At 46.3% G+C, this 23,711-nt stretch overlaps 2 protein-coding genes across 4 annotated transcripts; both read left to right on the forward strand.

Annotated features, from left to right (window-relative positions):
- The first annotated feature begins 257 nt into the window (after window positions 1-257).
- On the forward strand, window positions 258-15,826 carry VPS72 (vacuolar protein sorting 72 homolog). Its single transcript, XM_036271952.1, has 6 exons — window positions 258-460; window positions 5,365-5,517; window positions 5,684-5,798; window positions 6,188-6,364; window positions 14,519-14,663; window positions 15,238-15,826. The coding sequence occupies exons 1-6, from the start codon at window positions 344-346 to the stop codon at window positions 15,623-15,625; spliced, it is 1,095 nt and encodes a 364-aa protein (XP_036127845.1). The 5' UTR covers window positions 258-343; the 3' UTR covers window positions 15,626-15,826.
- Window positions 15,827-17,279: 1,453 nt separating this feature from the next.
- TMOD4 (tropomodulin 4) lies at window positions 17,280-23,197 on the forward strand. Of its 3 annotated transcripts, none has more exons than XM_036271953.1 (10): window positions 17,280-17,372; window positions 18,632-18,795; window positions 19,002-19,158; window positions 19,949-20,065; window positions 21,140-21,229; window positions 21,398-21,528; window positions 21,623-21,730; window positions 22,128-22,271; window positions 22,530-22,674; window positions 23,081-23,197. In XM_036271953.1, exons 2-10 carry the CDS (start codon window positions 18,673-18,675, stop codon window positions 23,101-23,103), a joined length of 1,038 nt encoding a protein of 345 aa, XP_036127846.1. In that variant the 5' UTR covers window positions 17,280-17,372; window positions 18,632-18,672; the 3' UTR covers window positions 23,104-23,197. The 3 variants fall into 3 exon arrangements, with proteins under 3 accessions (XP_036127846.1, XP_036127849.1, XP_036127847.1); XM_036271956.1 differs by having other exon boundaries at window positions 18,691-18,795; XM_036271954.1 differs by having other exon boundaries at window positions 17,288-17,347.
- The last annotated feature ends 514 nt before the right edge of the window (window positions 23,198-23,711 follow it).

Consider the following 23,711-nt stretch of genomic DNA (forward strand, 5'->3'; position numbering starts at 1 on the left):
GACTGGTCTTTTCTAAATGAAAATGTGTTAACTCCCAAATTCTGCATTTAAGGTAATAAGTAGGGTAGCGTCACCGTGTCGAATCATTCATTCCACAACCCAGGTCTGCACTAGTTACGTCAAGGAGCATCCGGGGTTATAGCTGCGCAGGAGTGGGCGGAGCTGAAGAGTAAAGCCGGCTTAAGGGGCGGGACGAGGAGCTCCTCGACGCTCTGCTGCTTCTGCCTGGAGACGACAGGCTTCCGCCGCCGCCTGCCACCCGCAGGTGGTGGGGTCGAGCGCCGAACTCCGAGAACCGGGCTGGGTGAGGGGCGGTTGTGGTGGTGCAGTCTCGGTAGGCAGTATGAGTTTGGCTGGGGGCCGGGCCCCCAGGAAGACCGCGGGGAACCGGCTTTCTGGGCTCCTGGAGGCAGAGGAGGAAGATGAGTTCTACCAGACGACTTATGGGGGTTTCACGGAGGCAAGAGCCGGGCCCAGGAAGAGGGAGGGGAGGAAGCTAAGAGCAATCCTGAAGGGAGAAACCTCGGACAAAGAAGAGGGCGGGGAGCAGTGGAGCCCTGGCAGTTGCTACTCGGGACGGGGTGGGCGAGCCGGGGACGGGGGTGGGGGAGATACTGTGGAGTCCTAGAAGGGAGAGAGCCCTGGACGGGGCAGGGATGGAGAAGCCTCTAGGGGCGCCGCAGAGCATGGTGGAAACCTACTGTGTCTTCTGTAGTTGCATCTCTCACGCACTTCTGACGTCTGACACGCGCGTGGCACGTGGTAGTCACGCGGTATATACTCGTTGGCCCACTCCCTAAAATTGAGGGGCTTAGCCTCCTTTTTCAACTTTAAAATCTCAATGTAAACGTCTCCTTAGATAATCCTTGACTCTCCTATAAAGTATCCTCATTTAGTTCCTTCATAGAACATTTTACTTTGTAATTAGATTTGGTTTGCTTTTTATTTTCGTATTAATTTGTAAGCGCTGTAAGATTAGAGGTGGTGCATTGTTCAACAGTATACATGCAGTGCCTAGTCCAGTGTCTGGCTTCGCTTGGCATTTGTTAAATTTGTGTTGATTGAATCTGTACATTCTTTACATATGTGGAGCACCAGAGACAGCCATGCACTGTAATAGGCTCTAGGGAAACAGTTTTTAAAACATTGCTTTGTCCTTATCTATTTCAGACCCGGGTAGAGAACTACCCGGGTTAACAGTTAAAATATTGTGTGATAAGGAGTAAAGTAAGTGGTAAGCATAGGGTCTTGTGGTAACACATGGGAGCCAGAGATGATCAGGATGGGTATCCCTGGGGAACATGATGTTTAAGCTTAGAACAGTATGAATATAGTAGGCCTTGGCTGAATGAAGAGAAGTAGGACTGGGAGCTGGGGGAGGAGAAAGGTTAGTCCATAGAGGGGGCAGAGCAGAATGTGTAAAGGCAATGAGGTACTGGTCTTCCACCTGCACATCTCTCATTTTCCAGACCTGAAGGAGAATAAAGATTGGTAAAGATGAAGGGAGTAGGCAAGGGCCAGAACATAGGGACTTGTGAGCCATGTTAAGGAGTTATGCTCTTCATTCAGAGGATTGAAAAAATAATCAAATTTATACTTTAGGAAGATCACTCTGTAATGAAGAGTATGGTTTGAGAGGGGCACTGGGAGTAGAGAAACATGGACTGGAGAGTTCAAGAGAAATTAAGGCAATAGAATCCACAGGACTTGGTGACTGATTGGGAGTCATTGCTTACACAACCCTAACCAGCTAGTTTAAAATAGAACTTTCTTTTTTGTTTGTTTGTTTGTTTGTTAATCCTCACCCGAAGATATTTTTCTATTAATTTTTAGATAGAGTGGAAAGGGGGGAGGGAGAGAGAGAGAGAGAAACATCGATGTGTGAGAGACACACTGATTGGTTGCCTCCTGCATGTGGGGCTGGGAATGGAACCTGCTACCCCTGTCGGTGCCCTTGACAGGGAATTAAACCCACAACCCTACGGTTCGAGTGCTGACTCTCTTAACTGCTGAGCCAAACCAACCAGGGCTAAAATAGAACTCTCTCATCCCTCTCCCAAAAGCCATTATCCTATTCCTGTCATTTTACGAGTCGTTATTTAATATGTACCCATCATGTTTCCAAAAAGGATTTAAGGAGGCTTACGCTATAAACAAAAAGTAGGAACAGTAAAAATAGAGATCAGAAGTAATTGTACCAGGAGCGTCTACTGAAATGGTAATAGCAATTAATATTAAATTAAAAAATTTTTTTTTTCCTTTATTGATTTTAGAGAGAGATAGAAGCATTGATGAGAGAGAACATCAGTTTGCTGCCTCCGGTTGGGGATTGGGCCCACAACCTGGGCATGTGTCCCGCCCAACCAGGAATTGAACCAGTGACCTCTTGGTGCATGGGTCAACCAACACTCAACCACTGAGCCACACCAGCCGGACTTAATATTAAATTTGACTGTGAGCTTCCTGGCAGTCAAATCCTGTTTTTCTTTTTTTAATAGAAAAAAGCATATAAGTTCTTTAAGAGGGACAAAATTGTTCAGCATTAAATCCTAGGGACAATCACCTCCTTATATAAGCATATAAAGTAACGGGTTTGGTAGATGATGTAAAAACATTCTCATGCCGGCTGGTGTGGTTTAGTGGTTAGAGTTGTGGGCCTGCACACCTAAGGGTTGCAAGTTTGATCCCCCGGCTTATGCAGGAGGCAACCAATTGATGTGTCTCTCACATCAATGTTTCTCTCTCTTTTTCTCCTCCTCTTCCTCCTCCCACCATCCCTCCCTTCCACTCTCTCTAAAAGTCAATGGAAAAAATATCATTGGGTGAGGGTTAACAAAACAAACAAACTCATTCTCCTATCTAGTCATGTCTATTAGTGACCCTCAATAAAAGCCAAAGGAATGGTAGTAAATTGGTAACTTAGTGGAAGCGGGTTTTTTTTCTTTTTTAATCCTCACCAAAGGATATGTTTTTCATTCATTCTAGAGAGAGAAATATGGATTGGTTGCTTTCTGTACACAACCCGACCAGGAATTGAACCTGTGACAGGACTCTAACCAACTGAACCACATAGGCCAGGGCTGAAAGCATTTTGATTAGGCACTAACCTAATGTGTAGTGTAACTTCTACCCTCTGGTGCAATGACTTAATACCAGGTTAGAGCTGAGGGGATTATTGTGTTCCCAGGCTGTCTTTCTCAGACATCATTTGGGAGGAAATGTTGGTCATCTGTACAAGATAGAACTCTGGCAGGCTTGGAGTGTCAACTGTCTTTGTTATTTGCTTGCTTTGACTGTGTACCAAGATTAGTCCATTAGCTTGCATTACTGATTAAGGAGAGACACATGTTTGAGGTGCTGCACCCAACCAATGTGTCTGCCATCCTAGCCCTAATCTGCATCACCTCAAGTCTGGGCTGTACTCCATATTCTGTACTCCAGCCCATCTAATCTCCTCCAGAGCTTTCTACAGTACCTCTTGTACAGAGTGTTCTTCTCTCATCTAATATTCGATGGCTACCCACAGTGCATATTAGTAATAATACTCAACTGGTTTTCTGTCCCAACACACCTGGGGAGTGAGACATTTTTCTCGGTAACTTCGTTTACTTCAATAATGATTGTGAATGCTGGGACAGGTAAAGGGAAGATTGAGAGCTACTGGCCTGAAAGTTGAAGTCATAACTTTATTAACCTGACATTTAAGTTTCTCTATAGACTGAGTACAACTTTTTTTTCAAATCTTGTAGCCCTATAAGGCATCAGTTAATGTTGAAAGGAGGCTGTGCTGGAGCCAAAGGCAGTCAGCTAGGAAGACTTTTTGCCAGAGATAAAGCTTCTGCTTTACTTAGTTCTAAATCTTTATTCCATGCTATACACAGTCCTACTTCTGCTTTGTTACTGCTAGTCTTACCTACCCATGATTCTTTCCTCTTGGCTTTCTAAATACTACCACTATTTTATTAAAAAATTTTTTTGGTTAATCCTCACCCAAGGATATTTTCCCATATTTTTTGGATAGTGTAGAAGGGAAGGAGAGAGAGAAACATCAATGTAAGAGAGACATTGATTGGTTGCCTCCTGCATGACCCCAGCCAGGACACTACCAGTATTTTTTTTTCTTTATTGATTTTTAGAGAGAGAGGAAAGGAGAGGGAAAGAGAGATAGAAACATCAATGAAAGAGAACATCGATTGGCCGCCTCCTGTATGCCCCCCACTGGGGATTGGGCCCACAACTCGGGCATGTGCCCTGACCTAGAATCGAACCAGTGACCTCCTGGTGCATGGGTAGATGCCCAACCACTGAGCCACATCGGCCAGGCAGTATTTTTAACCATGACTCAAGTTCTCTTCATTCTTTACAGTCTAAAGCTGGATTCTGCAAACTACAAACCACTGGACAAATCTGACTCATTACCTGTCTTTATTTTATTTTTTTTATCCCCACCCAAGGACATTTTTGCATTTATCTACAGATAGAGCTGGAGGGAGAGAGGGAGGAAGAGAGAGAGAGAAACATCGATGTGAGAGAAACACATCGAGTGGTTGCCACCCACACGACCCCAACCAGGGCCAGGGACAAACTGCAACCGAGGTATGTGCCCTTAGCGGGAACCGAACCTGGGACTCTGGTCCTCAGGCCAACACCCCAACCGCTGAGCCAAATCAGCTAGGGCTCATTACCTGTTTTAATCTGGCTGTTTACAGGAAAAGTTTGCTAACCCCTGGTCTAAAGAATAAAGTCTGACATTTAAACCTCAGGCAACCAGTCCATAGCAAGTATGGATTCCTCTGAACACCTGTAACATTTTATTGCCATCTGGTATTTTATATGTTGCGTTGTATTACAACTTCCTTTTATACTTATGTCCTGCCCCCTACTAGACTGTAAAGACCCCCTGAAGGTAGAGACCAAAACATATCCTTTTGTACCCCAGCACTTAACATGGTGTGCTAAAGGAAAAGAGTAGTCAGTGTTGCAAAGGGTGGTGCTGGAGCTAAAGACCATCAGCTAGAAAGGTTTCTTGCCTGAGGAAAATGAATGGCTGGGTTGGGAAGGAAAGTGGGGCAGCCCCTATCAAGACAGCAAAAAGAACCCTGGCTGGTGTGGCTCGGTTGAGCATCCTCCCATGTACCAAAAGGTCATGGGTTCAATTCCTGGTCAGGGCACATGCTCAGGTTGTGGGCTTAATCCCTAGTGAAGGGTGTGCAGGAGGCAGCTGATTAATGTTTCTTTCTCACATCAATGATTTTCTCTCTAAAATCAATAAAAACATTTAAAAAAGAGAGAGAGATTTTTTTTCTTCCTGGAGGGGCATTAATGATTCTGATGTCAGCAAGAACTTCATCTCTATGTTCTCAGGAATCGGGAGATGATGAGTATCAAGGGGACCAGTCAGACACAGAGGATGAGGTGGACTCTGACTTTGACATTGATGAAGGGGATGAACCATCCAGTGATGGAGAAGCAGAAGAACCAAGAAGGAAGCGCCGAGTAGTCACCAAAGCCTATAAGGTGCAGGGGAAGTTCTGGTCTTGGCTTCCTTAATTCCTGTTCTCCCTTTCATCAGGTCCCAGTACTCCTAGTCCCATTTCCTACAGTGCTAGTTTTCTCTTAAGATTCTCATCTTCTTTCTGCTTATCGCTCTGTTTCTTGGTGTCTGATTCCAATCTGTTCCCAGGAGCCTCTCAAGAGCTTGAGGCCACGAAAGGTCAGCACCCCAGCTGGTAGCTCTCAGAAGGCCCGAGAAGAGAAGGCACTGCTGCCACTAGAACTACAGGATGATGGCTCTGACAGTGAGTGGGGATGTTTGGGTGACAAAACTGGAATATGCTGTTAAAGGTATTGTATCAGTGTCAGATTTACTGAAGTTGACAACTTTACTATAGCTATGTAAGGAAAATCTTTATTCTTAGGAAATATACACTGAAATATTTAGGGGTGAAGAGCCATGATGTGTGCAATTTAACTGATAATTCAGAAATAAAACAACATACAGAATGCAAATGGGCAAAATGTTAACAGTCCGTGATCTGGGTAAAGGATACATGGGTGTCATTTGTACTATTCTTGCAATTTTTTTGTAAGTTTGAAATGATTTCCAAATAAAAAGTTTTAAAATTAAAAAATTAATAAAGGAGATTCATGAATTCAAAGATTTCTTCCTCTCTGACTTCCTTCCCAGGTCGGAAGTCCATGCGTCAATCTACAGCTGAACATACACGACAAACATTCCTGCGGGTACAGGAAAGGCAGGGCCAGTCACGGCGACGAAAGGGGCCCCACTGTGAGCGGCCACTGACCCAGGAGGAGCTACTCAGGGAGGCCAAGATCACAGAGGAGCTCAACTTACGTTCACTGGGTCAGTGTGTGGTTTTGAGAACAGTGGGTATAAGGGCTGAGGAGCATGAGAAAAACTAAGACCTGGAAGACCCAAAGAACTGGAAAGGGAAATTTGGGACAAGGGCATTGGAAGAAAAAAATGATAGTAAATTATTAGGAGCAAAGAACTAGGCAGTAATTAAGGTTCCGAGGAGCAGCGTTATTGAGTTACTGTGGTGTAAAGTAAGAGTAGTATAGAATTAAGTTCAAATCCTAGTTCTGCTGTTCACTTGCTCTGAGGCTGCAGGCAAATTACTTAACCTACTTGCATCTTGCTTTCCTTGGTCACAAAATAGAGTAGTAGTGTCTAATTTAATAATCAGGAGAATTAGAAATTCAGTAGAATCTGTCAGTTTGTGAGATAAATTGCTTTACAGTAAATTTTTTTTTTTTAATCCTCATCCGAGGACATTTTTCCATTTTTTGTACAGACAGAGTGGGAGGGAGAGAGAGGAAGAGAGAGGGAGGGAAACATCGATGTGAAAGGGACACATCGAGTGGCTGCCACCCGCACGACCAAGCAGGGCCGGGGACAAACTGCAACCGAGGTACATGCCCTTAGTGGGAACCGAACCCGGGTCTCTCCGGACCGCAGGCGGACGCTCTAACCGCTGAGCCAAACTGGCCAGGGCTACAGTAAAATTTTTTTAATCTCAGTTTATGTGCTATTGGGTACACAAGTGTGTACAGTACAAAAACATACATTTTGCCCTGGCCAGTGTGGCTCAATGGTTGGAGGGTCGGCCTGCATACCAAAGGGTGTCAGGTTCAATTCCCGGTCAAAGGCACATACCTGGGTTGCAGGTTTGATCCCCGGCCCTGGTCAGGGTGTGTGTGGAAGGCAACCAGTCAATGTGTCTCATGTCAATGTTTCTCTCTCCCTCTTTTCCTCCTCCCCCCCGCCCTTCTTCCCTCTCAGTGTCTCTAAAAATCAATGGAAAATATATTCTCAGGTGTGGATTAACAAACTAAAACCGCAAAACCCATTTCTTTATAAGTTGGTCAGAGTCTCAAATCAATCATAAGAGATATGTGAGAAATTGAGGGAGCAGCAGATTTCACATGCTTACTTTGGGTCATACTTTTATTGAGTGGAATAGTGAAATAACAGAATCATCTACAGTATTAATTTGTTACTTCTCTCTGTCTCTCTCAATCTCAATCTTTCTCTTTCTTTTTTTTTTTATCTTCACCTGAGGATATTTTTTCATTTATTTTCAGATAGAGTGGCAGGGAGAGAGAGAGAGAGAGAGAGAGAGAGAGAGAGAGAGAGAGAGAGAGAGAGAGAGAGAGACATCAGTGTGAGAGCAACATCATCGACTGGTTGCCTCCCACACAACCCCAACCAGGGCCGAGGACGAACCGCAACTGAGGTACTTGCCCTTGGTCAGAATTGAACCCACGACTCTTTGGTCCAGGGGCCAACACTCTACCACTGAGCCAAACTGGCCAGGGCAATTAATAGTTTTCAAAATCAGACAACTCCAAGGACCACAGTGATTAAGAAAACATTTAGTTTCTTTCCAACATCTTCAGGATGTATTCTCATGACTTTCGCCCCTCCGCCCCCACTATACTGGTTTCTTTTTCTTTCTTTTTTTTTTGTGGTATGTGCCTGAACCGGGAACTGAACCCGAGACTCTCTGGTCCTCAGGCCGACGCTCAACCGCTGAGCGAAACTGGCCAGGGCCATTATACTGATTTAAAAATGATATAATCTTTATCAGTCAAACATAAATGACTGAGAACCATCACAAACAATGCATCACCTCAATGTCACTGTAATTACAATCTGCATCCTTTGATTACATTGATTGGCTCAGGCCACTATCAGGAGAGTGACTCCCAGGCTTCTGACATCAGTAACTGACATAGGTGACCCCAGAGAAGCAGGTTCAGCAGGGAAAAGTAAGTTCACTTTTGAACACGTTGAATTTGAGGCATCTATGAGCAATTTATGCAGTGCAAGGAGGTCAGTTAAATATACAAAACTGGTGCTCAGACAAGAGTTCTGGGCTGGGGAAATACAAATTTGGAAGTCTTTAGAATATAGATGATAATTGATGACATTGGAGTGGATCCAATCAACCAGGGAGAAAGCATAGAGTGAGAAGAGAAGACAGGCCCAAGAGAGTCCTGTAAACACTAATGGCATGGCCAGACAGTTGGAGGACTCCAGGAGAGTTTGTTTTAAGAATGCTAAGGAGCCCTGGCCGGTTTGGCTCAGTGGTTAGAGCGTCAGCCTGCAGTCCAGAGAGACCCGGGTTCGGTTCCCGCTAAGGGCATGTACCTTGGCTGCAGTTTGTCCCCGGCCCTGGTTGGTCGTGTGGGTGGTGGCCACTCGATGTGTCCCTTTCACGTCGATGTTTCTCTCTCTCTCTCTTCCTCTCTCTCCTTCCCGCTCTATCTGAATAAAAAATGGAAAAATGTCCTCGGGTGAGGATGAAAATAAATAAATAAATTTAAAAAAAAAGAATGCTAAGGAGCCCTGGCAGGTTTGGCTCAGCGATTAGAGCATCAGCCTGCAGTCCAGAGAGACCCGGGTTTGGTTCCTGCTAAGGGCGCGTACCTCGGTTGTGGTTTGTCCCCGGCTCTGGTTGGTCATGCAGGTGGCAGCCACTTGATGTATCCCTTTCACATCAATGTTTCTCTCTCTCTCTCTCTCTCTCTCTACCTCCCACTCTATCTGAACAAAAAGTGGAAAAATGTTCTCAGGTGAGGATAAAAAATATATATATTAAAAAAAAAAATTGCTAAGGAGACTTGGCCAGTTTGGCTCAATGGTTAGAGTGTCAGCCCGAGGACCGAAGGGTCGTGGGTTCAATTCCAGTCAAGGGCACATACCTGGGTTGCAGGGTCGATCCCCAGCTCTGGTTGGGGTCATGTGGGAAGCAACCAGTTGATGTGACTCTCTCACATTGATGTTTCTCTCTTTCTTTTCCTCCCTCTCTCTCTAAAAAAAAAAAAAGTCAATTGAAAAATATCCTTAGGTGAGGATTAACAAAAAATAAATAAATAAAATAAAAAAACCCTAGCTGGTTTGGCTCAGCGGTTAGAGTGTCGGCCCACGGACGAGTGAGTTGCGGGTTTGATTCCGGTCAAGGGCACATACCTCAGTTGTGGTTTGTCCTTGGCCCTGGTCGGGTTGTGCAGGAGGCAACCAGTTGATGTGTGTGTGTCTGTCTGTCTGTCTTTCTGTCTCTCTCCCTCCCTCCCTTCCTTCCTTCCACTCTGTCTGATGGTCTGATGATACACAGAAAAGATATATCCTCAAGTGAGGATTAAAGAAAAAGAATGCCAAGGAAAGCCTTGGCCAGTGTGGCTCAGTTGGTTTGGTGATGTCCCAGGCTCTGAAAGGTTGTTGGTTCAATTCCTGATCAGGGCACATGCTCAGGTTTGGGGGCTTGATCCCCAGTAGGTGGCACACAGGAGGCAGCTGATTGATGTTTTGCTCTCATGTCAATGTTTCTCTCTCTCCCTTTCCCTCTCTAAAAATCAATTTTTAAAAATCTTTTTTTAGCCCTGGCCGGTTTGACTCAGCGGTTAGAGCGTCAGCCTGTGGGTCCAGAGAGACTCAGGTTCGGTTCCCGCTAGGGGCACGTACCTTGGTTGCAGTTTGTCCCCAGCCCCGGTTGGGTCGTGTGGGTGGCAGCCACTCGATGTGTCGCTTTCACGTCGATGTTTCTCTCTCTCTCTCTCCCTCTCTATCTGAACAAAATATCGAAAAATGTCCTCGGGTGAGGACAAAAAAAAAAAATCTTTTTTTAGTCCTCACCCGAGGATATTTTTAGATTTATCTTAAGACAGAATGGGAGGGAGAAAGAGAAAGAAACATTGATGTGAGAGAGACACACTGACTAGTTGCCACCCACATGATCCCATCTGGGGCCGGGGACTAACTGCAACCGAGGTACATGCCCTTGGCCGGAATCAAACCTGGGACTCCTTGGTCCACAGGCTGATGCTCTAACCATTGAGCCAAACCAGCCAGAGCTAAAAATCTTAAAAAAAAAAAAAAAAAGAGCCTGGCCGGTGTGGCTCAGTGGTTGAACATTGACCCATGCACCAAGAGGTTGCCAGTTCAATTCCCGGTCAGAGCACATGCTCAGGTTGTGGGCCCAATTCCCACATACAGGAGGTGGCCAGTAGATATTCCTCTCATCGATGTTTCTGTCTCTCTCTAAAATCAATAAAGAAAATAATAAATAAATAAGAAAGAATGTTCCAGAGAGAGTACTGCTGAATGCTTCTGGGATGCCAGTTTAGAGGAGAACTGAGAAGTGGCCATTGGTTTTGGTGACATGGAGGTCAGAGATTACCTTAGGGAGCCCTTTATGGATACCAAACCATTTTGAATTTGGTTGGGAAGCCACACTTTTTTAAAGTTTGGCTGTGAAGTTGTAGGAGAGGAACAGAAGCTATGGGGGTGTGAGGGTCTGGGGTCAAGATAGAGTTTGTCCCTGTTTTTGTTTGTTTGTTTGTTTGTTTGTTTTTTATCCTCACCCGAGGACATTTTTCCATTTTTTGTTCAGGTAGAGTGGGAGGGAGAGAGAGGAACAGAGAGAGAGAGAGAAACATCGACGTGAAAGGAACACATCAAGTGGCTGCCACCCGCACAACCGACCAGGGCCGGGGACAAACCGCAACCGAGGTACACGCCCTTAGCGGGAACCGAACCCGGGTCTCTCAGGACCGCAGGCCGACGCTCTAACCGCTGAACCAAACCGGCCAGGGTTGTTTGTTTGTTTTTTAATGCGAAGATTAGAGGGACTGCCCTAGGTAGCTTGGTTGATTCAGGTGTTTTCCCAATACGCCAAGGTTGCAGGTTTGATCCCTAGTCGGCACATACAAGAGTTAACCAGTGAATGCATAAATAAGTGGAACGACAAGTCAGTCTTTCTCTTTCTCCCCTCTGTCTCTCTCCCCTCCTCTTTCTCTTTAAAGAAAAAAATCAATTAAAAAAAAGATTGGAGGGATTGTATCTTTGGTGAAAAGCAGCTGAAAGAGCTTAATCAGAGAAGAAAGAAAGGATACTTAATAGTATAGATTTTTGGAGAAGTGGGAGGCAGGTGGGGGAAAGGAGGTGGAGCTAAAGCACAGGTGGAGGAATTGGCTTAAGAGGAAGGGAGGGTGGGTGGCTTATAGCTTTAGGTTTGTATATCCAGAGCAGGACATTGCAGTGGTTCTCATCTGATGTCTTTTAGGCACTATCATCTGTCAGGTGTTGGGGATAGACTTGGAAGCTTGAGGAGAGTGAAGAGTGTTTGAAATAATTGTAGAGAAAGGATCATCTGCTGGGTGTTGGTCTGTTGAGGTTTGGGACCATGAGTGTATGGTGGTTTCATTCTACCTGTTGTATAATTTTTCTCCAGTAGCACTCAGCAATCCAGGTCTGAGCGTGGGAATTTACATTGACAATAGAATGACTGAAATGATAGATTAAGAAACCTGAGCTCGATTTAAAAAGGAAAATGAAGCCCTGGCCAGTTTGGCTCAGCAGTTAGAGCATTGACCTGCGGTCCGGAGGGACCCGGGTTCAGTTTCTGCTAAGGGCATGTACTTTGGTTGTGGTTTGTCCCCGGCCCTGGTTAGGTCGTGTGGGTGGCAGCCACTCGATGTGACCCTTTCACATCAATGTTTCTCTCTCTCTCCCTCCCACTCTATCTAAACAAAAAAATTGAAAAATGTCCTCGAGTGAGGATAATAAAAAAACAAAAAAAGGAAAATGAAAGCTGGAAGGAGCTGATAGAATGAGGAGATGCCCATGTATGACAGGTACTGAAGAAGTAGAACAGAGATATCTATAGGGTAGTGGAGCAAACAGACCTGAATGATAGGATGTTGTGGTCAGAATCTGGATGTATGATTTGGAATATTTCAGAGCTGGGGCAGTTTCAGACAAGGACAAAATCTAGACTGTAGCCATAGCAGAATGGAGTAACTAACATGTCATGGACAGGAAGGTTGTTAAGAGATTTGTTAAGAGATGAGGTGGTAAAGAAACTGGAGATGTAGTGTTGAAGGGGCTACCTGTGTGCACTGTGAAATTATCAGGGTCACTAGAGATGGTAGGAGTTGGGGTGGAGATGAAGAGTGGAAACCATTGCCAAAGTCTTCCAAGAGTGAGGGAGTGACCATGACTAAGAAGAGAAGGTAAGCTAGACTGGGCAAAGGTCTCAAAAGAGAAGTGAGTGTGCAGGTGGGAAGAGGAATGAAATCTGAAAGCTGCAGTGTGGGGCTCAGTAGGACACAGGCATCTCCTGTGTGGGACGTGAGAGGATGAGCAGCCTCTACCAGAGGGCTGCAGGGAGAGTGGTGGCCTCAGTGGGTGACAGGTTTCCTGTAAAGCAAGTTGAGTGTGGGAGGTTATAGATGAGTTGGCTGATTATAGAGCAGGAGTTCCAGATAGTACAGGGAAGTGTTCGAGAGAAGAAGGGTTGGAAGTTTGGCTCAAGGGAAAGAAAGCAATAATATCAACCAGAATTTAATTACACAAGAGGTTAAATTACTTGAGGGGTTTCTAGAGGACTCTTTGGGTTAGATTTTTATCTAGAGGATGGTGTTCACAGTACCCACATTTAACGAGGAAAAAGAATTTTGGAGTTAATTTAGAAAAAAGGAACCAGGAATATTTTGATCTCTTTATGCAGTAACATATTTATTGAGTGCCTATAATATGTGGAATGCTGATTGATATGATAATTTGTAGGTAATATGAGCCACAGACACTGCCCTTAAGGAGGAGACATATACCAACAGTGAACTGCTACAGAGCAGTGAGTGTCACGGGGTCCAGCAGGGGGGCCTGTGCTGTATTAGAGATGTGTCTGGAAGGAGGAGCAATTATTCAGCTCTGCTACATGTGACAGTGTCAGATTTTATTATTATTATTTTATAAATAGTTTTTTATTGATTTTAGAGAGAGGAAGAGAAAGGGAGAGAGAGACATTGGTCGGCTACCTCCTGCACGCCCCTTACTGGGGATGGAGCCCACAACCTAGGCATGTGCCCTGACTTGGACTCAAACCCACAACCTCGCCCTGGCTGGTTTGGTTCAGCGGTTAGAGCGTCGACCTACAGTCCAGAGAGACCTGGGCTCAGTTACCGCTAAGGGCTCATACCTCGGTTGCCGTTTGTCCTCGGCCCTGGTTGGGTCGTGCGGGAAGCAGCCACTCGATGTGTCCCTTTCACATCAGTGTTTCTTGCTCTCTCTCCCTTTCTCTCCTTCCCACTCTGAATAAAGAGTGGAAAAATGTCCTCGAGTGAGGATAAATAAATAAATACATAATAACTAAATAAATAACCCCAACCTCCTGGTGCATGGGACAATGCTCAACCAACAGCCACACCAGCTGGGCTTATTATTTTTTAAGAGAGACCAGAAATCTCTGTTTAAATGTAATTGACTACATTTTAAATGTCAGCAAGTAATTCAAATTTTTCTTTAAAAGACAATACAGATCAAACAAAATACTTAAATGGGTTGCCAGCTTGCAACTTCTGCCATAGACTGTGATAAGTGCAGTTATAGAAAAGTGTCCTGGGCTCGGGTGGCAAAAGGAGGGAGACTCAGAGCCGTGTTGTATGAGGAATGGGTCAGTGGGATGGGTGTTGTGATCAGCCTGGAGATACATGGACACTAATTTCAACTATTTAAAGGACTGTCATGTGGAAGATAGATTAGACTTCCATCTTCTATAGCCTTAAAAGGTAAAACAATGTCATCAGGAAGTATATTTCAGCTCAAAATAGGAGAAAACTCTGTAATGACTAGACATGCCTAAAATGTAAGGTACTGTCTTGGATGGGAGTGAGTTGACAGGGCAGTTGTGAGGAGTGTCTGGGGAACTGAGCAGGCTCCTCCTCAAAGGGTCCCTTCCAACTCCGAAGTCCTACGGTTCTTAGTGGGTGAGGAGCCAAGTGGACTTGAGAAATGGTGAGCAAGGAGGATGTCAAGAGGGGCAAGCAGAAAATTTAAAAGATGGGAGGTGCTGGAGGGCTTAGAGGACTTTCATAATTGGCTTGTTAGGCAGTGACTAGACAGCCAGGAAGGTAATTGAGAGGTTGTTGGGCAGAACTGGGGCTTGGGAAGAGGGGGAACTGAACATCCTCATTCTTTTTTTTGACCCTCAAGAGACATATGAGCGACTCGAGGCTGACAAAAAGAAGCAGGTTCACAAGAAGCGGAAGTGCCCTGGGCCTGTAATCACCTATCATTCAGTGACAGTGCCACTGGTGGGGGAGCCAGGCCCTAAAGAAGAGAACGTGGATGTGGAAGGGTGAGTGACTCAAGGAGGGAAGGGAAGACGGGTTTCTCCCTTCTTTTAGCTGTATTCTCTCAGCCCCATTTCATTGCTTGCTTCGCATAGTTCTCACTGACGCTTGGATATCTTTCAAATTCCTCTTTCCTTTAATTCCTTATTTCTTTCCCTTTTAGCCCCTCATTTCTTTTTTTCCATCCAGCCCAGCTTTCTTTTCCCAGCTGTCACTTAATAGATTCTCTCAGAATGTTGCCATCACTCTGCCTCCTCGTGTTTCCTCAACTCTCTGATCTTTCTTTTTTTTTTTTTTCCTCACCCGAGGACATTTTTTCATTTTTTGTTCACATAGAGTAGGAGGGAGAGAGAGAGAAACATCGATGTAAAGGGAACACATCGAGTGGCTGCTACCTGCACGACCCAACCAGGGCCGGGGACAAACTGCAACCGAGATACATGCCCTTAGCAGGAACCGAACCTGCGTTTCTCTGGACCGCAGGCCGACATTCTAACTGCTGAGCCAAACCGGCCAGGGTTCTGATCTCTTTCTTTATCTGTTTCCTCTTTCAGCTCTTTGTGTTCTCTTTTCCCTCAGACTTGATCCTGCTCCCACGGCTTCTGCATTGACTGCCCGTGCTGGGACTGGACCCATCGTTTCTCCTGCTCGCTGCTCACGTACCTTCATCACTTTTAGTGATGATGCAACATTTGAGGAATGGTTTCCCCAAGTGCGACCCCCAAAGGTCCCTGTTCGAGAGGTCTGTCCAGTGACCCATCGCCCAGCCCTATACCGGGACCCTGTTACAGACATACCCTACGCCACTGCGAGAGCCTTCAAGATTATCCGTGAGGCCTACAAGAAGTACATCACTGCCCATGGACTGCCACCCACTGCCTCAGCCCTGGGACCTGGCCCACCACCTCCTGAGTCTCTCCCTGGCTCTGGGCCTCGAGCCTTGCGCCAGAAAATTGTCATCAAATGAAGAGATGTTTAGACCTTGGAAACCTCTTTCCTGCCCTGACTTGGGCTCTCAATGTCTCCCTTCTCTTCCTGTTTCTCCTTTCGTTGTGTCTAATCTTTGCCCAACCCTGCCCAACCCTTTTCTATATTTCTTTCCCCACCTTTTCCCCTAGTTCCTACTGGTCTTGTTTGTGTTTTGTAATCTAATAAAATAGAAAGATCCCTTTTGTCTGATGTCTGATCTAGGGTTGGGAGCAAGAAATATTTGTGAATGTCTCAGTATATATGGGTCTATATAATAAATAGCATTTATTATGAGCTGCCCTTTTTTTTTTTTAATCTTCACCTGAGGACATTTTTCCATTTTTTGTTCAGATAGAGCAGGAGGGAGAGAGAGGAAGAGAGAGAGAGAAACATCAACGTGAAAGGGACACATCGAGTGGCTGCCTCCTGCACAACCCAACCAGGGCTGGGGACCAACTGCAACTGCGGTACATGCCCCTAGTGGGAACCGAACCCAGGTCTCTCTGGACCGCAGGCCTGTGCTCTAACCGCTGAGCAAAACCGGCCAGGGCATGAGCTGCCCTTTTAATTGATTGATTGATCTATTGATTGTTTTTTAGAAAGAAAGAAAGGGAGAGGGAAAGAAAAACATTGATGTGAAAGTGGAACAGCGATTGGCTGCCTCCTGCCGCCCCCTACCAGGAATCGAGCCCACAACCCCCTAAAACCCAGCGTGTGCCATGTGCCATGGCCGCAAATCTGGCAACCCCTCAGTGCGCGGGATGATACATTACCAAATGAGCCACACCGGCCAGGGCAATAAACTGCCCTTTTTATTTATTTATAACTTTTATTCATTGATTTGAGAGAGAGAAACACTGATTTATTGTTCTACTTATTTATGCATTCATTGGTTGATTCTTGTATGTGCCCTGACCAGGGATTGAACCCACAACCTTGGGGTATCGGGACAATGCTTTAAGCAATTGAGCTAACTAACTGAACTACCTGGCCAGGGACCTGCCCTTTTATTTTTAAAACATTTTTTATTAATATTCACCCAAGGATATGGATATTTTTTCTGTTGCTTTTTAGAGAGAGTGGAAGGAGGGAGGAGGAGGAAGAGAGAGAGAGAGAGAGAGACATCAATGTAAGAGAGACATATCAATTGGTTTGCTCCTATGTGTGCCCTGATGGGCTGGGGATTAAACCTGCAACCCAGGCACATGCCCTTGACCAGAAATTGAATCTATGACCCTTCAGTGTGCAAGCGCTCTATCTACTGAGCCACACTGGCCAAGGTAGGGAGCTGTCCTTTTTAAATTGTAAAATATTCATTCCTCCAACTAGATTATAAACACCTTAAAATTAGATACCAAAACAAAGTCCTTATACTCACCTTTATATCACCTTATAGTCACTGCTTTGAACATAGTAGGCACCAAATAAGTAGGTACTATCTGATTCTCCTAGAACTCGTTTCTAGGACTTAGGCTTGTATGAAGGGAAAAGGAGGAGGTGTCATGACTGTTAGTGGCCACTAGAGGCTCTCAGGGCTGGGCAGAGTATGGGGGCTGTGTATATGTGATCTCCCACTACCCCCCACCTGGCCAGAGCTAAAATAATAAAATGCTGAGCTCACTGTTCCCCCACCCTTTCACCCGGCACCCAGGCACTGGGCTCCTCCTGCCACAGGGACAGTGCTCCTGTAGAAAAGACAGACTGACGGACAGAAGGGAAGGTGAGGGAAGTGGCCATCAGGACTGGTAGGTGGGGAAGGCAGGGGGCTTATGGATCAGAGCCTGGTGGGAGATGGGAAGAGTGGCTCCTATTGGAAATAATACAGAGTGTGTCTCTGTCTGTCACTCAATGTATGTTCTGCCACTGTCTGTCATATACTTTAACTGTAGTTTACATTGTCAATATAAGTGTCACACACTTTCTAGCTCTTTCATATTAAGCATGGTGTGTATGTGTAGCTTGTGTGTAATTTTTATGTTGTAAAAGATTGTGCAAGTTTAATCCTCCCACTGTTTTAAAAGGAACTTTATCCCATTTAGAAAGCATTTCCCACCCACTGGTCTGGTGTCACCTTCCTGTCCAAAGCCAGGGACAAATTATGGGGACTCAGCCCCTCCTCCTGAGGCCATACCACCCTTCCCCCAACATGGAAGTACCCGCTTCCCCAGCTTATCTGTGCCCTTGCTCTCTCTTAGGATTTAGAATTTTAGCAAACACAGTGAAAACTTAATCCCCTACAATAAAAGAAGAAATAAGGATGGGGTAAGACAACCATCTCTCCCCTCCACCCCCCAATCCTTGCTTTTTTTTTTTTTTTTATCCTCACCCGAGGACATTTTTCCATTTTTTGTTCAGATAGAGTGGGAGGGAGAGAGAGAGAAGCATCGACGTGAAAGGGACACATCGAGTGGTTGCCACCCGTACGACCCAAGCAAAGCCAGGGACAAACTGCAACCAAGGTACGTGCCCTTAGCGGGAACCAAATCCGGGTCTCTCTGGACCGCAGGCTGATGCTCTAACCGCTGAGCCAAACCAGCCAGGGCAATCCTTGCTTTCTTAAACCAGTTTGGGAACAAGACTGAGTTATGGGAAAGAGAGGAGGAATATCCCTGAAGCTCTCTGCCCCCTCCCCACCGCCTTCAATAGGAACTGGGCCTGGGGCCCATGGTGCTGGCAGGGCTCCCAGCAGCTGTGCTAGGTCAAGAGTCCCAATGGGCAAGGTGCTGCCAGGATTTCTCCATCATACAGAGGGAAGACAAATCCAGCCTGGATGCCTGGGACCCTCATCCAGAGTGACTGAAAGCTGGGGAAGCAGGAAGGAGGCTCTGGTTCTAACTAAACAGCCTAACCTTCCCCCATTTTCCCATGCTCAACTAGGTTTCTAACCTTAAGGCATCCAGTTCATTGTTCTGCTTCCTGGCTGGTCTCTTTTGTCCCTACTGTGCTTGTCCCTCATGGTCTTTCCCTTGCCAACCACTTTCCCCATGTTCCCCATGTTCCCCAGGCTCTGTGAGTGCCACATTGTGGGGAGGGGGTGGGGCCATCATGTCATCGTATCTGAAGGAACTGGAGAAATACAGAGACATAGATGAAGATGAGATCCTAAGGACCTTGAGCCCCGAGGAGCTAGAGCAGCTGGACTGTGAGCTACAAGAGATGGACCCTGAGGTAGGTGCTCTAGCACAAGGAACCAGGGGTAGTCCCCAGGCATTTGGCGAAGGGTACAGGGCCCTGGGTGGCCGAGACCAGGGCTACCTACAGGGCCTGGAGTCCCAAGAGGGCCAGGAAAAGGTGTCTGGAGATGTTTTAGGGAGCCCTGGAGGTACCCCAGGTCAAAGGGGAGGTCTGACTTGCTCCCAAAACTCATCCCTAAGAACATGCTCCTGCCAGCTGGACTAAGACAACGTGACCAGACAAAGAAGAGCCCAACAGGACCACTGGACCGAGAGGCCCTTTTGCAGTACCTGGAGCAGCAGGCACTAGAGGTCAAAGAACGTGATGACTTGGTGCCCTTCACAGGCGAGAAGAAGGGTATGGATACCCTAACATCCATGCCTTCCGGAACCCGAATAGCTGTCTCTTACATGTCCTCCCACCAGCTTCTCTCTCACCTGCCAGCTCCTAGCTGCTTGGGGACTCCACTGCCCTGAAACCTGCATGCCAGCTTACACTCTTTAGCTATTACAAAAGATTAAGGGAGCCCTGGCTGGCTTGGCTCAGCAGTTAGAGCATCGGCCCACAGATGCTCTAAGAGTCGTGGGTTTGATTCCAGTCAAGGGCACGTACTTAGGTTTCGGTTCGGTCTCTGGCCCTGGTCAGGATCATGAGGGAGGCAACCATTCACGTGGATGTTTCTCTTCCTCTCCCACATTTGCTTCCACTCTATCTAAATATCAATTTTAAAAAATCCTCTCTCCAACCAGTGTGGCTCAGTGATTGAGCATCAACCCATGCACCAGGAGATTGCTGGTTCGGTTCCTGGTTAGGGCACAAGCCCGGCTTGTGGGTCCGATCCCCGGTGGGGGGCATGCAGGAGGCGGCCGATCGATGTTCTCTCTTATCGATGTTCCTATCTCTCTATCCCTCTCCCTTCCTTTCTCTCTAAAATCAATAAAGAAAATTTTAAAATCTTCTGGAGAGGATTAACAACAACAAAAAAAGTCAGGGGATGCAGGAAGCCTGAGCTTGTAGAGGATTCAGGCTTTCCGGTGTCCCCTAGTGACCCAGCATTCCAAAGCCTCCTGGAGAAGGAAAGAAAGCTGGAGTCCTGGATCTCAGGATTAATTACCCTTACCTGAACCATCCTTCCTCTTCCTATCAGGGAAACCTTATATTCAGCCCAAAAGGGAAATTCCAGCACAGGAGCAGATCACGCTGGAGCCCGAGCTGGAGGAGGCACTGGCCAATGCCACAGATGCTGAAATGTGTGATATTGCAGGTAGGTAGCTGTGGAAAGTTGAGGGGGGTGGGAAGATCAGGGGCAGGGGGTCCTATTCATGGGATGAGATTAATGGGGAAGGACATAGATGTTTGAGAAAACCTCAGGTAGTGATTTTTAATTTTTCTTATTTATGTTATTCATTCATTTTTAAAAGTTTAATAAGTTAGCCTGGCCAGTGTGGCTCACTGGCTCAGCATCAATCCATGCACCACGAGGTCGCCACTTTGATTCCTGTTCAGGGCACATGACCAGGTTGTGGGCCCAATCCTCGGTGGGGGCATGCAGGAGGTGGCCATTTGATATTCTCTCTCATCAATGTTTCTCTCTCTCTCTCTTCTTTCCTCTCTATAATCAATAAAGAAAAAATATTAAAAAAAATATTTTCTTTTCTTTATTGATTTTAGAGAAAAAGAAAGGGAGACAGAAACATCTATGAGAGAGAACATCGGTTAGCTGCCTCCTGCATGCCGCCCACTGGGGAATGGGCCCACAACCTGGGCACGTGCCTTGACCGGGAATCGGACCTGTGACCTCTTGGAGCATGGGTTGGTTGACGCTCAACCACTGAGCCACACCGGCCGGGCAAAGAAAAAATATTATTTTAAAATAAGATAAAAAATATGCCCTGGCCATTTTGGCTCAGTGGTTGGAGCGTCAGCCTGCGGACCAGAGAGTCCCGGGTTCGGTTCCTGCTAGGTGCACGTACCGAAAAACATAAATAAATAAAATAAAATTTAATAAGTTAACATTTCGAGGGCCATTTTACAGGGATTATAAAGCAAATAAAAGTGGTGCTATTCTGGCTGAAAATAGGAGGAAGTCTGACAGACTTCCTCACCTACTAGTAGCTCCTTAGGGACCTTCCTTTAGCCCTGTCTCAATATTTTAGAAACTACTGCCTTAAGCACTTTATGGAAGGGACCCCTGGGGCCAAGGGAGGGGGAACCTCTTTGGAAGAATGGAAGAGGTCAGGCTTAAAAAATGCAACAGATTCAGAATGAAATCAGAGGGGTAGCTTGGAACAAATCCCTTCTTCTCATTCCTTGTCTCCTCTCTGCTTACTCTTTCCAGCAATTCTGGGCATGTACACACTGATGAGCAACAAGCAATACTATGATGCCATCTGCAGCGGAGAAATCTGCAACACTGAAGGCATTAGTAGTGAGTATGTTTGGGAGTGTGCCCCCCAGGGCTCTTGGCAGGAAGTCCTAGTCTGAGGAAAGGTAGCAAAGGATGAAACAGGTGAATCAGGGAGAGGACATGTGAATAAGTGATAAGAGAAGGGAGGTTTTGGGGGCCACAGGGTTTCCTTCCTGTCCTCACCCACAGGTGTGGTGCAGCCTGACAAGTATAAGCCAGTGCCAGATGAGCCCCCAAATCCCACAAACATCGAGGAGATACTAAAGAGTGTTCGAAGCAATGACAAGGAGCTGGAGGAAGTGAACCTCAATAATATACAAGTATTTGACCCCCATTCTTCAAATAATAATATTGGAATAACTGCTGATATGTGAGTTCCTTAGCCCACCATCTCGTCCTGTTCCCCTTTGACAGGACATCCCAATACCCATGCTCACTGAACTGTGTGAAGCCATGAAGACAAATACCCACGTCCGGAGCTTCAGTCTGGTGGCCACGAGGAGTGGTGACCCCATTGCCAATGTAAGGCTGGTTGACATCCCTGGTCCTCTCCCCATAACTTGACATGTATTCCTGGCAGGGCTGTCAGCAAGTTATGCTGGGGGTGCTATTCTTATCATGCTCTCTTAGGGTAGTCCTGATGGAGACTTCTACCCTCAGTTCTACAGCTCACAGCTCTGAAATCCTCAGATCACCTTCCCAAGAGCCACAACCCTCTCTACCAGCCCTAACTCTACTGTACACTTAATCTCCCTGCTTCCTCTACTACGTATCCTCACTTCCGTCTACCTCTAGCCCCATCTACAGCCCCTCAAGGACTTTTCTTAAAGAGCTGTGTTTCCCTCTTGCTCCTGGTCTTTCTCTCCTAAGTCATCTGTGAAACTCTTCCCTAATCCTAACCCAAGTCCCTACTACCCAGGCGGTGGCTGGCATGTTGCGTGAGAATCGTAGCCTCCAGAGCCTGAACATTGAATCCAACTTCATTAGCAGCACAGGGCTCATGGCTGTGCTGAAGGCAGTTCGGGAAAATGCCACACTCACTGAGCTCCGTGTAGACAACCAGGTCAGCATTCCTTTCCCTTGGGTTTTGCATTCAGCTAATACTAATTAAATCCCCTCCCTGAGGCAGCCACTGGGTCAGGATCACATCTGATCTAGTTTGATTTCTCTTAATATTGTCTCTATGACGGGAGCCAAATCAGCACCTCTCATCACCCACTCTGGAGAAACAAGCCTCTTTGGCCTCCCAAAGGGTGGGTGGTTTGGAATAATGAACAACCCAGAGAGGATGGCTGATAGCTTTCATCTCTCCCTCCCCCAGCGCCAGTGGCCTGGTGATGCCGTGGAGATGGAGATGGCTACTGTGCTTGAACAGTGTCCCTCCATCGTCCGCTTTGGCTACCATTTTACACAGCAGGGGCCACGAGCTCGGGCAGCCCAGGCCATGACCCGGAACAATGAACTACGTGAGTAACTGCAGACATGGTGTTAGGGGGTAGGGTCAAATAGGCGCAGAAGCTAGTGGATAGTCCTGAAAGCTGACTTAGTGACTAACTGTCAGGGGTGCTGCCAAAGTGATATTCACATGAAAAGTTTAAATCCTGTAAGTGGTCAGAAAGTAGATAGAAAAGTCCCCCTGCCCCAGATATATACCTGTAGAGAAATGAAAAGGAAGCTAGACATAGCTGTTTGGAAACATAGTATTTTTGTTGTTTCATTTCTTATTTTGTTTTATTAATGTGACGTGGGCATATTTGGTGGCCTAAGACATTACTTCTTTACAAGTCTGGTCAAGGAACTGGAAGGGAAAAGGCCACCTTTGCAGAGAAAAGAGATGGAACAAAACTTGTGTTTACTCTTCCTCCTTTACAGGTCGCCAGCAAAAAAAGAGATAACACTACCTTTGCCTTTACCATCTAGAGCTGGGAGCACTGAATGCTTAAATCCTCATCTTTCGCCCTTTCCTGTAAATAAAGGTCCTTCTATCCACTCTGCTTGTCTCCTTTCTTGGGCTTTAGGGTGGAAATCTTGGCGCTAACCCCCAAGGGTTACTGCCAGTTCATCTGGGGATTATTTATACTCTGGGGATCAACAGGCAGGGAGGTTCAAGTTACTAGGAAGAGGTGGGGGAGCTCCCTCCCTTGGTGTTCCCCATAACCCTGCCAATGCCTTTAGTCTCTTCTACTTTCACAGGATAACTAGCCTCAGCCCTGTTTCCAGAGGTGGCCATTACCCCCCCCCCCCCCGTGTCTACCCACAACCCTCATGTGATTTGAAGGAGGAAAGGATTTTGAGTAGAGGAAGTAAAGAAGGCAGACAACATGAAGGGCAAAGACCTCCTCTGACAGACTTATTAATAGGGCACCGGACTGCATGCAGCTGACGCTTGGCATGACTTTGGTAGAAGGTGGGGGAGGGGTTAGAAGTATGGGCAGCTGTGTACATTGCAGGGAAGGATTGGCTGGGCTGAGAACGAACACATCTAAAATGCTGAAATGGGACA

This window comes from Molossus molossus, unplaced genomic scaffold (genome assembly GCF_014108415.1).
Source record: "Molossus molossus isolate mMolMol1 unplaced genomic scaffold, mMolMol1.p scaffold_m16_p_20, whole genome shotgun sequence".
Lineage (NCBI taxonomy): Eukaryota > Metazoa > Chordata > Mammalia > Chiroptera > Molossidae > Molossus > Molossus molossus.

Coding starts and splice junctions, on each gene's coding strand:
- VPS72 (XM_036271952.1), top strand. CDS start 344: ATGAGTTTGGCTGGGGGCCGGGCCCCCAGGAAGACCGCGGGGAACCGG. Junction 6,365..14,518: donor GCTCAACTTACGTTCACTGG/GTCAGTGTGTGG, acceptor TTGACCCTCAAG/AGACATATGAGCGACTCGAG. Junction 14,664..15,237: donor GAGAACGTGGATGTGGAAGG/GTGAGTGACTCA, acceptor CTTTTCCCTCAG/ACTTGATCCTGCTCCCACGG.
- TMOD4 (XM_036271953.1), top strand. CDS start 18,673: ATGTCATCGTATCTGAAGGAACTGGAGAAATACAGAGACATAGATGAA. Junction 21,529..21,622: donor TGAACCTCAATAATATACAA/GTATTTGACCCC, acceptor CCCCTTTGACAG/GACATCCCAATACCCATGCT. Junction 21,731..22,127: donor GTGGTGACCCCATTGCCAAT/GTAAGGCTGGTT, acceptor CCTACTACCCAG/GCGGTGGCTGGCATGTTGCG.